We start from the raw sequence: 15,764 nt of genomic DNA on the forward strand, positions 1-15,764 counted from the left end.
TATCCTGGTGAAATGAGGCCACTAGCTTTTGTCAGGGACAGGCCGCCAGACGAGATAACTGAAATACCCAGTATCTCAGAGATATGTAATGCTCTCCTGAAAGTATCAGAATGATCCTATTAAATGTGTAGAGGCCCCCCTCACCTTCACCTCTTCTCTGCCCACTTTCTTCCCTCCTCTTCTCTTTCCCCCTCCTCTAACATTTGCTTCTGTTATTTACCTTATTTTATTTTTTTTCCCAATAAACAATTTTTGTTTGTAAACTGTGCAATACAAATAATTAATTTATACTTTAACCATTCAAATTATATATAATCAAATGTTTTAAATATAGTTAAGATTAGGTAGCCAGTGGTTGACACTTTATGAGAAGTTTTATGTATAGTTTGTTGTTTTATATACATTAATTTAATAAAAAGTTAATAGGAAAAAAATTGTTTCACAAACTATAGCTGCATAAAATAAGATGTGAGATATTAAGGTGATAAAGGAAATCAATGGCATGCCAGGAATAGGATCCAGGAGTTCTGAATCCCAGTTTCCTGCTCTGATATTAGGTTTTATGATATGTAAACTTGATCCTAAATAAAAGAATCATAGAATATCAGGGTTGGACGGGACCTCAGGAGGTCATCTAGTCCAACCCCCTGCTCAAAGCAGGACCAAACCCCAACGAAAGGTAATACTACGCTCCATTTTAATATATGATATACTCACTAGGATCCAAATTGTCAGTCTGGCACTTCAGTGGTATATAGCCTGCCAGAGCTGCATGATCTGGTGGGATTCTGCAGCTGCAGAGACCTACATGGACTTGGAAGGGAGGCGCAGACAAACCTCCTCTGGAGCAATGGGGTAAGTAACACTGGCCAGGAGTTCTCTCTTCTCCCTCCTACATTTGACTGGGTGGGGGTTGGGTTTTTCATCTTCAATGGGCCTTGTCTCCTGGCAGCTGTCATCCAGCGAAGAGCGCTGTCACACACTGCCCCTCTCAGGTTTCCTGTGGTTGCCTATCAGTTGTGAGGAACCAACCCCCATCATGGAGTCAGGGCAGTACTGTGAGTGCTGAGTGCCTTCTCAGTGTCATCTCCTAGCTCTCAGGTGAACCCCCCTTGCCTCTGTCACTAGTTTGGGTGGTTTCCTTATGTGATGGATGCTACTCTTGGCCAAGCCACCAGGGATTGTATTGGGGACCTCCAGAGCTAAAAGAATGGGCTGTCACAGCTTGAGGTAACGCTCTCTAGCTGGGGCTGTAACAGACTGTCATCCTTTGCAGATCGGGCAGAGGGAGGGGGAACACAGAACTCCTGGCCAGAGACTCTTCCCCAAAGAGGTCACAAATATTATGTTTGGGTCACAATTAGAGGGGTCCTTTTTCTTCTCCTGTGAGAGCTGATGGCATTAGCAACCTCCATGGGGACAGTGCAAGGACAAAGGGAAGGACTGGGATCCAAAGAGGTCTGCATATTCACATGCGATGCTTTTTCTGAAAGATAAGCTCTAATTCAAACAGGAATTATTATTGGGAAGTTCCATGGCCAGGGTTATGCAGGAGGTCAGACTAGATGAACACAATGGTCCCTTCTGGCCGTTGAATCTATTAATATGTGATCTCTGCATCTACTCCTAGTACCTCTATACTTCTTTCTCATGGAATGGGGGTGAATCTCTATCTCCTCCTACAGTCATGCACCATTCTCGGGATCAGACAGGGCTACCACCAATCCTTATCGTCTTGTAAATCAGCCCAAGACTCTGGCCCTCCAACCAGTAATTAGACAACATACACACTAAACGTTACCCTGGGCATTAAGCTCACCAGAAACAAAAGCAGGACAATTAGAGATACCTTGGCAGCCTAGCAACCGCAGCTCAAGATCCACCCAACCATGTTTAAAGCTATGTCTAATATCTGCCTATCAAAGAGAGAATTCATTTGGAGTGTCTGTTTGAGCAGTGAAATAGGCTGATTTCCCACTCCCTCCTCAATTGTGAACAGAAAGGTAGGGATTTTTTGTTTTAAATTCAGTGTTTCCCTGGTGCCACACACAAATTCAATACTGGGATCATTAACAAAGTGAATCTATTTTCAGAGTAAATACAGAGACCACCTAAGGTTGTATTAGCAACAACTAAGTAGGAGACATTAAGAGATAAAAATGAACAAGTCTTTCTCATTGCAGCAAACTCCTAATGTGCAGTGGGCACAGAGGCGGATTTACAGTGAAACACAGGGTGCCCTGGCACAGGGCCTCCCAACGACAGGGGGCTTCAGGGCCAGGCAGCTGTGGGGGCAGAAGCTTGGTCCTGCTGGCTCCTGGGGCTCCTGCTGCAGGCTCCGCACTCACCGGCAGCCAAGCTCCTCCCTCCCCCGCCCCCTCCCCCGAGCGTGCCTCCTCCCCCGAGCGTGCTGCGTTCCCGCCCCTCCCTGTCCCTCCCAGCGCTTCCTCTGCCACCAAACAGCTGTTTGCCGGTGCTCAGGTCCCTCCGGGATGGAGGGGAGAAGCGGGTCCGCAGAGCGCTCAGGGGAGGAGGAGAAGAAGAGGTGGGGGCGCGGCCTTGGGGAAGGGGGTGGAATCGGGGCAGGGCGCAGCAAAGGTGGGGCCCCCACACTCCGTCTACACATAGCTCCCCCCAGCTCTCTGCCGTGAGCCGCTCAGGGCAGGGGGCTGGGGTGGGGCAGGGGGCTGGGAGCACCCCCATGACCCCAGCCTACAACCCCAGCCCCCTGCCCTGACTCCTGCACCTCCCTACACACCCCTAGCCCCCTGCCCTCCCTGACTCCTGCACGAACCCCCCACATCTGCACCCCCACCCTGAGCACCAAATAGGAGCTCCTGCACACACACACCCCACATTCCCATCTGCACCCCTCACACCAAATGGGAGCTGCTGCTGGTAAGCGCTCCACACCCCAACCTCCTGCCCCAACCCTGAGCCCCCTCTTGCATCCTAACTCCTGGCCAAACCCTGCACCCCAACCCCAGCCTGATCCTGCACCCTAACTCCCTCCCAGACCCTGCACGCCCAGCCCCCTGCCCTCCCTGACTCCTGCACCCCCCTCACACATTCCCAGCCCTGACTCCTGCACCCCCTCACACACACCCTGCCCTCCCTGACTCCTGCAACCCCCACACTCCATGCCCCCCACACCCACAGCCCCCTACCCTACCTGACTCCTGCCCCCGCCACCACATCCCCACCTGCACCCCTTGCACCGAACGGGAGCTGCCCCAGGTAAGCGCTCCACACCCCAACCTCCTGCCCCAACCCTGAACCCCCTCCCGCACCCTAACTCCTGGCCAGACCCTGCACCCCAACCCCCAGCCTGCTCCTGCACCCTAACTTTCTCCCAGACCCTGCACCCTCAGCCCTGAGCCCCCTCCCGCACCATACATCCTGGCCAGACCCCACACCCCAATACTTTTTAACAATTTTTTTTTAATATAGCGCTCTTATCCAAAGAGCTTTATAATAGTTAGCTAACGGTACAAACAATATTTGGAAAGATCATTAAGTGGTCCGCTGAGACCCTCAGCGATTTTCAAGTGGTCTGTAGGAAAACAAGTTAGACTACAAAAACAATCAAGGTACCTCACTTTAATTTAATTTACTTCCTATTACTTATCCGGAGGAGGATACAGAGAAAAAGAATGAAAAATGGGGTCGGGGGGAGATAAGAGAGAATGTTCTTTTTCTTGGCTGGGTCCCAAGGAGGGGCCCCAAAAATGAAGCTGAGCACAGGGCCCCACTAACTCTAAATCTACCACTGAGTGGGCAGCACACCAAGTGGATCTACCTGTATGACCTGTATGGCATTTTTCACCCACATGCTACTTTGCCATTGCAGTTCGAATGGTGTAGCCTCTGTTGCTGCCTCCTCTTCTCTCAAGAAATGCTTTGTCAGAAAATAGGAGAAACACTTTACCAAACAGAAGCAAGAAATGACCCCAAATGATTTGTCTGCTCTGCATCCCGGGGGTCAAGGTTTATGCAAAGCCATCATTACTCAAGGAAAAACTACCAGTCTCGTGCCAAGATGTGAACATCGGTGGATGGTTCCATCGAAGCAACATTTACTCCAGACTGCCCGATGGTACTGCCCCTGTTGCCTGGATGCGGCCACTAAACTGCAGATGAGCTTTGTTGCTCGGCAACAATACACAACTGTCACAGCCGGGTCGTGGGCAGCCAGACCTAATAGTCAGAGCCAGAGTCCACCATCACAAGACAGGATCAGCGGGGTGAGGAGACCGGGAGGTCAGAAGCAGAGGACAAACGAGATCAGTGCCACGAGGCACGAACCAGAATCAGGCCGGGTCAGGATACCCGGGGTAAGCGGCAGGAGACAAACTGGAGGTCAGGAACCACAAATCATATGCCACGCGTCAAGATGGGTTGAGATACCAGGAAATCAAGCGGGAGAAGCAGAAGCAGATAGCACAAGGCACAGAGTCCAGAGCAGGGCAGAGCCTAGTTTTTCACACAGCTTCCTGATCCTACTGCTGGCTTAGGCAGGGCCAGGAGGCCAAACAGCCACTCTGCCTACTGGACCTTAGGGGCAGAGCCTCACACTGAGGCTGGGTTTCATGGGTCCCAAATAAACTATTGTCAGCATACTACCAGGTAGAGGACTAGAGTGTGGCTGCTCCCATGAACCCTGCAGGCCCAGGTTTGAGACCTGTGGGTTATGCCAACAACCTGTTCTTCCTCCTTCAACCTGCTCCTTAAAACACACTTCTTTCTCTCAACCTTCCCTTGCCAATCTCCTCTTTGGGGCAGCCCCCTCCCACTCTTGTGCCTGAACCATATGTGTTTTTGTTGTAGGGGGTCTAATTTAAGCCTTGATCTTGCATCTGGGGCAAACCTCTGAGACCCCATGGAGCTCCATCGACTTCACTCCACGGGAATGGATCCCATTCATCTACTGGGATGGTTTGCCTGAGAGTGACTGAGTTTGCCCTTTTGCCCCAATCTTTCAGCTCTCACTGTCTGTGTCTTTAGCATGGTTGTGGCAGTTTTGATTTGAAGGTTTGGGACTGGTTTTGTTGCACGCTGCTGAAATGATTATCAATGTGTACTTTATAAATGATCAAGACTTGGGGCCTGATCCTGCAGTCTTTGCACACCGAAACCTCCCGTCAGAGTCAGTAGGAGTTTGGGGGGGATGAAAAATGCAAGGATTGGGCCCTAAAAGGTTACATCTATTTCCCAGCGATCCTGCTTTATCATGAGAAATGTTAAAATAGGACACACTGAATTGAATTTAGCAGTCAAATGTTACAGTAAATGAAGAGAGGAAACTATAGGAGATGCACAAATGAGCCACAATGGAACTGTTCTGAGAAGTCAATAACAGAGATGGGAAGGTTTAATCTCAGTGATACAAGGTGCCGCCACCAACTAAAACAGTCTGCATCACATGGAGTGAGGGTTGGCTTCAGATTGCTTTAGAGCAGTTAATCTATGAGCCTGTTCCTGCACCCGCGGAAGTCAATAGCCAAATCACCATTGATTTCAGTGGAAGCAGGATCAGGCCTCATTTAGGGGCTCTTATGCTCCCCAGACCCGCTTCCCCCCGCCCCACCACTATGCATTAACCCACCTGCATTAATGCACAAGGATAACAGATAATTTCTGAAAACATTTACAGCACAGTTTATGCCCAGACGTTCCCAACCACCTGCAATAAACTGAGCAACTCAGTCACATTTACAAATCACAATTCTTGTTCACTGACCACAGCACTTCCTGCTCTGCAGAGCGGACAAACGGGCCAATTCAAACTGTAGAAGGAGATACAGGTATTCAATACTTACTTTCTCAGGACTGCAATTTCATTCTCTATGCTGCTTTCCTTCCCCTTCAGTGCTTTCTTGGGGATGCACTTGACTGCAAATAGTTTTCCACTAGCCCTCTCTTTGGCCAAAACTACTTCAGAAAACGCACCCCTGAAAGAAGGAAAAGATTGGTCTCAAAATATATCCTTTCTGTACCTGTATTTCAGGTGTGGACATAGGTCTATGAAAGCTGCTATACCCATTTGTATTATCAAGAACATTTTACACATATATAGCATCTTTCATTTGCTTTATAAACTATGCATATGTTAACATTCATGGCATATTCCTGTTGCCCAGGCTTACTGAGTAAATGGACAGTTTTAATAAAGAATCATGGTCTATTTTTTATTAATTATTATTATTATTTGTATTACAACAGCACCTAAAAGCTTAGGCATGGACTGGGACCCTGTTGTGCTAGGAGCTTTACAAACACAGAAGAAACAGAAAAGTCCTTGCCCAAGGGACTTACAATCAACGTAGTATAAGCACAAGTCTGGAACCTAGAACCTCCAAATTCTATTCCTGGTTTTGCCACTGACTTAACATGTGACTTCAGGTAAGTCACTTAGTATCTTCTGCCTAAATTTCCCACCTATAATAATACTTCACTCTCTGAGGTTTTAGGAGGCCTTGTTCATAAATGTTCATAAATGCTTGCTTAGTGATCCTTGGCCAAGATACTTGGAATAACTTCCCAATTATTGTTAAAAGTGCCATGGAAAGGATCACCAGAGGTGAGGACCAGAGCTGTAAATCTCCCTTGAAAGATGAGATGGCACATTCAGCAGCCCAGTGTGCCCTAGCACCATTTGTTCAATCCTGATTCAGATGGAGAAGAAGAATAGCTAATGAGTCTTTTTACGCAATGTAAAACTAATCCTTGGAACAAACTGCTACAAGAGATTACTGAAGCAAAGAGCGTAAGAGGATTCAAAATAGGATCAGGCATGTACGTGAGTAATATGAACATCCACAGTTACATCAGATAGGAAAAAATGTATAAAGGATATATATATGTTTGAGGGTACAAGCCAACCACTAACTTCCAAGAGTTGGGGGAAAAAAACTCGCCTTTAATGTATATCTCTTATAACTTCTTCTGAAGTATCTGGTACTGGTCAGGATACTACACTAGATTAACATTGGTTCTGGTTCAGAATGGCAAATTTCTAAGGTACGGCTAATCAAAAAATATTTCCTGCAGCACCTTGGTTTGCCCTATAGGTCTCACAGCCAATTGCTTATCTGACAAGATCACAGCCCAAGGTCATACAGCTGCATTATCATATTTATATCAAATAAAAAGAACCAGGATATGTTTTCCTTCAATCAGTAGATTATTCTGCCAGCCACATGGCACTCCATAAAAAGACAAGTCATTAGCAGCCTGAACAAACCACAGCCATGCTCCAGCAACTCTTAAAATGTTAATATTTGATCACAACCTCATTAAAACCTGGTTTTACAAAAGGTAGATCGTGCCAAACCAACCTAATCTCCTTTTTTGAAAAAGTAACAGATTTTTTAGATAAAGGAAATGCAGTGGATCTAATTTACCTAGATTTCAGTAAGGCATTTGATACCGTGCCACATGGGGAATTATTAGTTAAATTGGAGAAGATGGGGATCAATATGAACATCAAAAGGTGGATAAGGAATTGGTTAAAGGGGAGACTGCAATGGGTCCTACTGAAAGGCGACCTGTCAGGTTGGAGGGAGGTTACCAGTGGAATTCCTCAGGGATCGGTTTTGGGACCAATCTTATTTAATCTTTTTATTACTGACCTCGGCACAAAAAGTGGGAGTGTGCTAATAAAGTTTGCAGATGATACAAAGCTGGGAGGTATTGCCAATTCGGAGAAGGATCGGGATATTATACAGGAGGATCTGGATGACCTTGTAAACTGGAGTAATAGTAATAGGATGAAATTTAATAGTGAGAAGTGTAAGGTTATGCATTTAGGGATTAATAACAAGAATTTTAGTTATAAGTTGGGGACGCATCAATTAGAAGTAACGGAAAAGGAGAAGGACCTTGGAGTATTGGTTGATCATAGGATGACTATGAGCTGCCAATGTGATATGGCTGTGAAAAAAGCTAATGCGGTTTTGGGATGCATCAGGAGAGGCATTTCCAGTAGGGATAAGGAGGTTTTAGTACTGTTATACAAGGCACTGGTGAGACCTCACCTGGAATACTGTGTGCAGTTCTGGTCTCCCATGTTTAAAAAGGATGAATTCAAACTGGAGCAGGTACAGAGAAGGGCTACTAGGATGATCCGAGGAATGGAAAACTTGTCTTATGAAAGGAGACTTAAGGAGCTTGGCTTGTTTAGCCTAACTAAAAGAAGGTTGAGGGGAGATATGATTGCTCTCTATAAATATATCAGAGGGATAAATACAGGAGAGGGAGAGGAATTATTTCAGCTCAGCACCAATGTGGACACAAGAACAAATGGGTATAAACTGGCCACCAGGAAGTTTAGACTTGAAATCAGACGAAGGTTTTTAACCATCAGAGGAGTGAAGTTTTGGAATAGCCTTCCAAGGGAAGCAGTGGGGGCAAAAGATCTATCTGGCTTTAAGATTCTACTCGATAAGTTTATGGAGGAGATGGTATGATGGGATAATGGGATTTTGGTAAGTAATTGATCTTTAAATATCCAGGGTAAATAGGACTAATCCCCTGAGATGGGATATTAGATGGATGGGATCTGAGTTATCCAGGAAAGTATCTGTTTCTGTAGTATCTGACTGGTGAATCTTGCCCATATGCTCAGGGTTTAGCTGATCGCCATATTTGGGGTCGGGAAGGAATTTTCCTCCAGGGCAGATTGGAGAGGCCCTGGAGGTTTTTCGCCTTCCTCTGTAGCATGGGGCATGGTTGACTTGAGGGAGGCTTCTCTGCTCCTTGAAGTCTTTAAACCATGATTTAAGGACTTCAATAGCTCAGACATAGGTGAGGTTTTTCATAGGAGTGGGTGGGTGAGATTCTGTGGCCTGCGCTGTGCAGGAGGTCGGACTAGATGATCAGAATGGTCCCTTCTGACCTTAGTATCTATGAATCTATGAATCTTGTGCGTTTCTACAAACAGGGTAACCTCACTGACTTCTGCTCAGTGCTTCTGGGCTTAGATAATAGCTTTTCGGCACACTGTGGAACCAACACATTGCATTCTGGGGCTCACACACATTGTATCTAATGGCTTGAGCAATAAAGAACCAAGCAGGGCAACAGAATTTCTAAAGACCTGCCGTTCTAAAACAATGAAATAAATGAAGACCCGGCCTTTATGTTCCTTTTCAGTAGGCACTGCTTAGGAAATACTTGGGTTTCAGTTGCCATAAAAATTTTCATGTGTTTCCTCCTCCATTTACTGGCAAGACTCTGGGCACAGAAGTTGTACCAGACCCTGGATGTGAATTTATTGCCCCTTGAATGTTTCCTGGGAACTTAAGAGTTCTACTCACTATGATTAACACCATATTTCTTTAATGGTTGTTTTCATTCGAAGGACAAAATGGGACGATCCTTGCTGAATGAAGCTTTTGGCACTCATAGACCACTCTTCACATTGTGAGTGTTGAACAGACACTGGGCTAGATTCATACAGCCTGTGGTGGTGAAAAATATCCCCAGAGAGTGACAACTTCCAGCAATGGTGGGCACCTACAACCACCTCTCCTTTGGGGGCTCACAGCCCCCAAAGTGGCATCACTGATTAGGGAGAGGATGTAACCAGGGGGGCAATGAAAGACAGTGACAACCTTAAGACTAAAAGGGAGAGGAGAGACATATCGGAAGCCAAAGAGAAGGAGGTTGTAGTAGTCGAGAGGGGATTAATTCAGGAAAGGCCCAGGGAATTAGGGATGGAGATCAAGAGGAAGGAAAGGATTGCATAGATATGATAGAGGAAGAAGGAACAGGGCTTAGCAAGAGCCAGAGAGAGGAAACAAAGGGTATGTTGCCATCACAGGGTGTGATAGCAGCAAAGCCACAGCAGCACAGACTTTAGCGTGCACAAGTAATTATGGGGGTTTAGGAATGGGCTTGCACAGCCTGTGCTAATGCACATACTGCCGTGGCCTGACTGCTCTAAGCTAGCTACATTAAAACTAGTTGGGGTTTGTCTACATGTGCTGCAAGCACACTGTGACTGCAATGTAGACATACCCAAAGACAGCTCCAAACAGTCTTGGTGAAGTTGTCACCGGTGATGTAGGGGGGAGAGATTAAAGTGTATGGATGGACTGGAATTTAGCTTAATTGTTGAGCTACTGGGCCACATTCATCCATCCTTAAGAGTACAATCCAACTCCCATTAAACTCCTCCTGTCTTCAGCAGAAGCAGGATTGAGCCTTAAGGGCAAAATTCAACTCTAGCATAATCACTGAAGTTGCACCAGAGATGCACATTGCCCAATTCAAACAGGAATTATTTTAGGGAGGTTCCACGGCCTGCAATATGCAGGGGGGCTGACTTGATGAGCCCCTTCTCACTTTAGAATCTATGTCTGCTGTATTTATCCATTTATTTGTGCAAACTGTGTTTCTCCCTCCCTTCCCCTTACCCCCTCTTCCTCCTCCTCCCAAAACCAACCAGGCATCAGAACATTCTGCCACCTCATTATTCGGAATTGACTCTCTTACCCCAGCTTCCAACATTTCAATCCTTCTCACTAGTTCCCACAGTAGCAACTTTTCCCCTGGATTCAAGGAGGCAGACCTACAGCCTCTTACAAGGTCACAACCAACTCTTCCCCAAAAATGAACAAATGCAAATGGAGACATAGGAAACCACAGTCATTACCCATTTCTGTTCTCATGTTTTGTTCATGTATGTCCTATATCACATACTTCCCTTCCTAGCCAGAGCGCTCCAGAACCACTGAGCCCATCAGTCCAGCTAGAGAATATTTTTAGTCTAAGGCACTAATGTCTCCTTTAACATCAAGATTTTAATAAAGAGCAAAAATTTAGTTCTGGGGTCTTCAATATTTTGAAATCTTTGTTTCTCTCTAGGGTTAAAATAAGCAAGAGTTCTGCATGTTACTCTCTATAAAAGGCTGCTTAGTTTTAGTAAACACTATATACCCAACATCAAAGCAGCATGATTTTTTTTAACAAGGACACAGATTTTATTAAACATCACTAGGGATAATAAGTAAATTCAATCCAAAATCCAGTCTTATTCCGTCCTGAGTTAGTTATTTCCATTGTACAATGCTTTTCTGAACTCTGCTCCCTAATATTCTCTGGACAGACAACTTTATATGCAGTATTAGCTGTGTGGGGGCTCGCAGACACTTGCCGATCATTCCATGGTGTTAGTTTATAGCAACCCACTTTTACCTTTGGGTTTTTTCCTCCCTCCCTTGTTGACCACAAATGCAATCTTTATAGATGAATGAATGCCATTTATAAAGTATGTTTCATCCAAAAATCCCAAAGCTTTCTCCTACTGGGTGGAAGGCAGCAGCTGTTTAACAGCGCCCTGCAATATTACAAGACAAAAGTGTAGAAAAAACCGGGGGAATTTTTAGACAAGCAGAATGCAACCGCGCACCTGGAATTTGTACAGGATACTGAACCCCCTAATCTCACAAAAAGTGCCACATGATCTTTAATGACAAGAAGAGATTCAAGATTTCCCATTTGCATCTCATACAAATAGCACATTCCAGCATGCCACGGCACTGACTCAGTAACAGACTCAGAGTGCCACTACGTGAACCTCCATCGATACTCCCTGTAGAACTTGAGTTTTCTTTGGGAGTTTTCTTTCCAAGTATTGATCAGACTCCAGTCTGCTGCTAAGCTGATGAGTTCTATCAAATGACATCCCACATAGCATTGCTGCTGGAAGGATGGTGCATGTAGTCTGCTAAGATTGGTAGATCCATTACTCAGACCGTGGGGAAAGCTAGGGAGGGAAGTGGTCAGTCCTATCCTGATTCTAAGGTGACCAAAGTATTAAGGCCTCTATTTAGCAAAACACTTATGCACAAGCTTAAATCCATCCCCTCTTCAACAAAGCACTTCTGCATTTGCTTAACTTTAAGCTTGTGCTTACATCACTGAAGCCAACAGGATGTAAGCACATACCTACAGTCAAGTACATGCTTAAATGCTTTCCTGCATCAGGGCCTAAATCTGTGATGCACATAGCCTATCTCTCTACAAAGTTCTCATAAGTCCCTCTCCTGCTAATATTTAAGTATGAGAAACTTTTTGCATGTGAGTGTGCCCATTGCATTTAATGAGGCTATGAAGGTGCTTAAGTGTTTGCCAGATCCACTCCCTAGGGAGCAGTCTTATGGAAGCTACATTTCCAAAGTAGTTGTGGAGTCCTGAAACTGTGAAAGGCAAGACTATGTTGGGGATGACAGAATAAATGACAAAAATCAATGTCTTTACAAACTGATCAGTAAGATTTTGAAGAGTGAATGTATTTTTATCGGAAATTTCATGGATGGAAAAAGTACAATGCCTATGAAGACAGCAAGTAAAGTGAGTTTTCTACCTTGTGAAAATGACTTGCAGGATTTTGTCCCTCTCCCACAATGTGACCAATAAATTATTTTCACACTAAAGGGAAAACTTGTATGGTATTTTTCACAGATAGGCCAAGATTTAAAAAAACATTTGACTACAGTTAGGCACCTAATGGCTGAGATTTTAAAGCTACTAAGTGATTTGGATGCCAAATTCCCATTAAATGGGAAATAGCGAAGGGTGAGACTTTCAAAGTGCCTAAGGGAATTAGAAGCATATTTACTATTCCTAAATCCCTTAGCAATTTAGAAAAATCCCACCCCAAGCCTCCAAAACTTTTAAGCACCTTAGAAAATCCCAGCCTAAACTAAAGTTAATATAGTATATTAGATAAATAAGGAACCTGATTTTCAAAAGTGAAAATCAATGGGAGCTGGTGGGTGCCTAGCTCTTCTGCAAAATCAGACCACCTATTTAGGTGCCTAAATACGGACTTAGGAGCTGAATTTTGGGCTCCTATTTTTAGAAGTCTTGGCCATGCAGTTTTTCATCCTAGGGGCTTGGGTCTTTGCAAACCTCTAATTAAGCCACAAAACACTTCTGTGATCTAGGTACGTTTTTAACATGTTTCAAAAAAGGGTATAATAGAAGCACAGAGGGGGTAAGTGACTTGCCCAGGATCACACAGCCAGTGACCAAACATTGGAAGACAGTCAAGGAATCCTGATACCCTATCACCGTCTAAAACCATTGGACCATGCAGCGTCTAAAACCATGTGGACCATGGTCCACCTTCTATAATTTTAATTTGTTTGTATCATTTCCCATCCTAATTACTCTCTTTAATATAGAGTTATAAGCACAGATTAGGGTTTCAAGAACTTTGTTAGAACACATTGTATTTGCATCCAAATGAATTCCATCTTTGCCAGTTTTCTAAAAGAAAACAATAGCTACAATATTAAACTGTAGTGCATATAAAGATGTATTAAGGTGCAAGAATCTTTGCCCTTCCACATTTCTCTAGTTTGTTCAAACTGCAGTGGTTCTCAAACTAGGGGAGCCGCTTGTTCAGGGAAAGCCCCTGGCGGGCCAGGCCAGTTTGTTTACCTGCCTCGTCCGCAAGTTCGGCCAATCACGGCTCCCACTGGCTGCAGTTTGCCACTCCAGGCCAATGGGGGCTACAGGAAACGGCATGGGCTGAGGGATGTGCTGGCCGCCCTTCCCGCAGCCCACACTGGTCTGGAGCGGTGAACCGCGGCCAGTGGGAGCCATGATCAGCCAAACCTGCAGATGCAGCAGGTAAACAAACTGGCCCAGTCCGCCAGGGGCTTTCCCTGAACAAGCAGCGCCCCTAGTTTGAGAACCACTGTTCAAACTGTGATTTAAATATGAAAATTCAAATCCTGAGATAAAATGAATGAAATGTATTTATGGCAGAGTGCATTTGCCATAGTATCTCAATGTGCTTCATTGCCACAAAAAATACAAATACAGGCTCTGTCAAACAAACAGCCGATGAAGGAATAAAACTTAAATTTTCCATTCACTGAGACTTAAACGTTGAACTGTTTTCCACTGCATTAGCAGGTGCTCTGTCATACTAAATCAACAGTAGTCATGCAACAGATTTCACATCGTCAAGCTCTATATAGCTAACGATCTTAATTATGATACAGTTAGGTTTTGCTGTGCACTTTACCCTAGCCATGCTATGGAAAGTAATCAGTGAGCACTAATGGTGTGAAAATACACCATTTCTAGTGTGAAGAGTCCTCTGAGATGTGAAATTGACCAAACAACAGTAAGCCATTTCATAAAAAAGATCTTAAACAACCACAGATTGTTGTTTCTCTCTTCCTGGATTCTCCACAGACAGGCTAAGTTTAAATCACCAAACACACTGGCACAAATAAATAGAAAAAGTCTTCACAGGCACTTTCATAATAGGTAAGCTCCAGCATGCCCTAAGGTTCTAGCTGGTCACACTGTCACCTCTTATCAGCTAAGAGACTGTGTGGTTTACTGGTCAGAGTAGGGAAGCGGGAGTCTGATTCTGTTGCTGGTTCCACAACTGACTTAATGCCTGTTGTCATTTCCCATCCCAGCACCCACACCACCAAAACCAACACAAAACTAATAACTGAAAGTAAAAAAATTTGGTCACTAAGTCATGTCCCAGAAAGCACTTGGGTCTGTGTAGAAATGGACCCACACTGCCAAGTTCAGACCTGTACTTGGGTCCAAAGTTCCCCAAAGTTCATGGGTATTTGGATGAGAGGATGTGCTCCAGGCCCAACTCTAGTCCAGTGTGAAACCAAGAGTGACTACTGCTGGGGTATTTCTATCTGTGTCCTGGCCAGGAACGAGGGACTTCCAGGATGTGCAATATCTTCTGTACTGTAGTCAAACATTTACACATAGAATCATAGAATCGTAGGACTGGCAAGGACCTCGAGAGGTCTTCTAGTCCAGTCCCCTGACTCAAGGCAGGACTAAGTATTATCTAGACCATCCCTGACAGGTTTATTCTTTGAAAGTTCAGTGATGTTAATTGACTAAGACAAGGTCATACAGCAAGTCAGTGGCATATATGATAACAGAACATGGGTCTCCAGACTCGCTGTCTACATATCCCAGAACAGATCGATATAAAAGAATGGGAAAGGCCACACTGAAACTTTTTGATCCATTCACAATATTCTGTTGTATCACAGAGCAACTGTTTTTTCTGTCTGTTTTCATTCATCATAAATATGGACCGAGTCCTGCAGTCCGTGCTCAAGCAATATCCCCATTGAAGTTAAAAGGCATTTTGCCTGAAAAAGCACTGCAGTATTGTACCCCATGAGTTAAAGCCAAAAATTTCAGAGTTGGTGCTTGCTTAAAGTTAGCCACCCAAGTTTGAAAAATTTGCCTTATACCTAGTGGGCCATATTAGTCTCTAACATAACACTAGAAGAAATTCGCTCCAGTGTTGCTTTAGTAACGTAACTCACAATATTCCCTCTCTCCCTGACTTCTGTTGCACAACACAGCTGTGCTGCTTGTTTTCCCATGCTGACCATCTATCACAAATTTAAAAAAACCTCTCACTCACCACACTGTTATTACGTGTTCCAGACAACGGACAATGCTGTTAGGCTTGCTTAAAACGCTGTTGCTGTTTGCTTAATGGACAACTGAATAACAAGGGCAAGGGTCAGTGTTATTCTTCACTGCACTGCTGATGAAGCAAGTGGTTCTTTCCTGCATCACTGCCATTCCTCTCTGCAGACACAGAGCTGGTTCCCCAATGAAGCTCCACATTTTAGGGGGTTAATTTTGTTGAAGGTAAAAAGTATTGCAATATTATTTAAACAATAAAGTAGATTACATTTCTCTGCTCAGGTTCCTTTCCTACATCCCCTAAAAGTACACAG

At 44.7% G+C, this 15,764-nt stretch overlaps 1 protein-coding gene across 2 annotated transcripts in view; it reads right to left on the reverse strand.

Annotated features, from left to right (window-relative positions):
* Positions 1 to 15,764, reverse strand: part of CAMK1D (calcium/calmodulin dependent protein kinase ID) — a 384,449-nt gene that overhangs the window by 209,070 nt on the left and 159,615 nt on the right. For both annotated transcript variants that reach the window (XM_043498442.1, XM_038404661.2), the window contains exon 2: positions 5,820 to 5,951. In XM_043498442.1, coding sequence (XP_043354377.1) covers positions 5,820 to 5,951 — 132 coding nt within the window. The remainder of the gene's footprint in view (positions 1 to 5,819; positions 5,952 to 15,764) is intronic.

Source organism: Dermochelys coriacea, chromosome 1, assembly GCF_009764565.3.
Source record: "Dermochelys coriacea isolate rDerCor1 chromosome 1, rDerCor1.pri.v4, whole genome shotgun sequence".
NCBI lineage: Eukaryota > Metazoa > Chordata > Testudines > Dermochelyidae > Dermochelys > Dermochelys coriacea.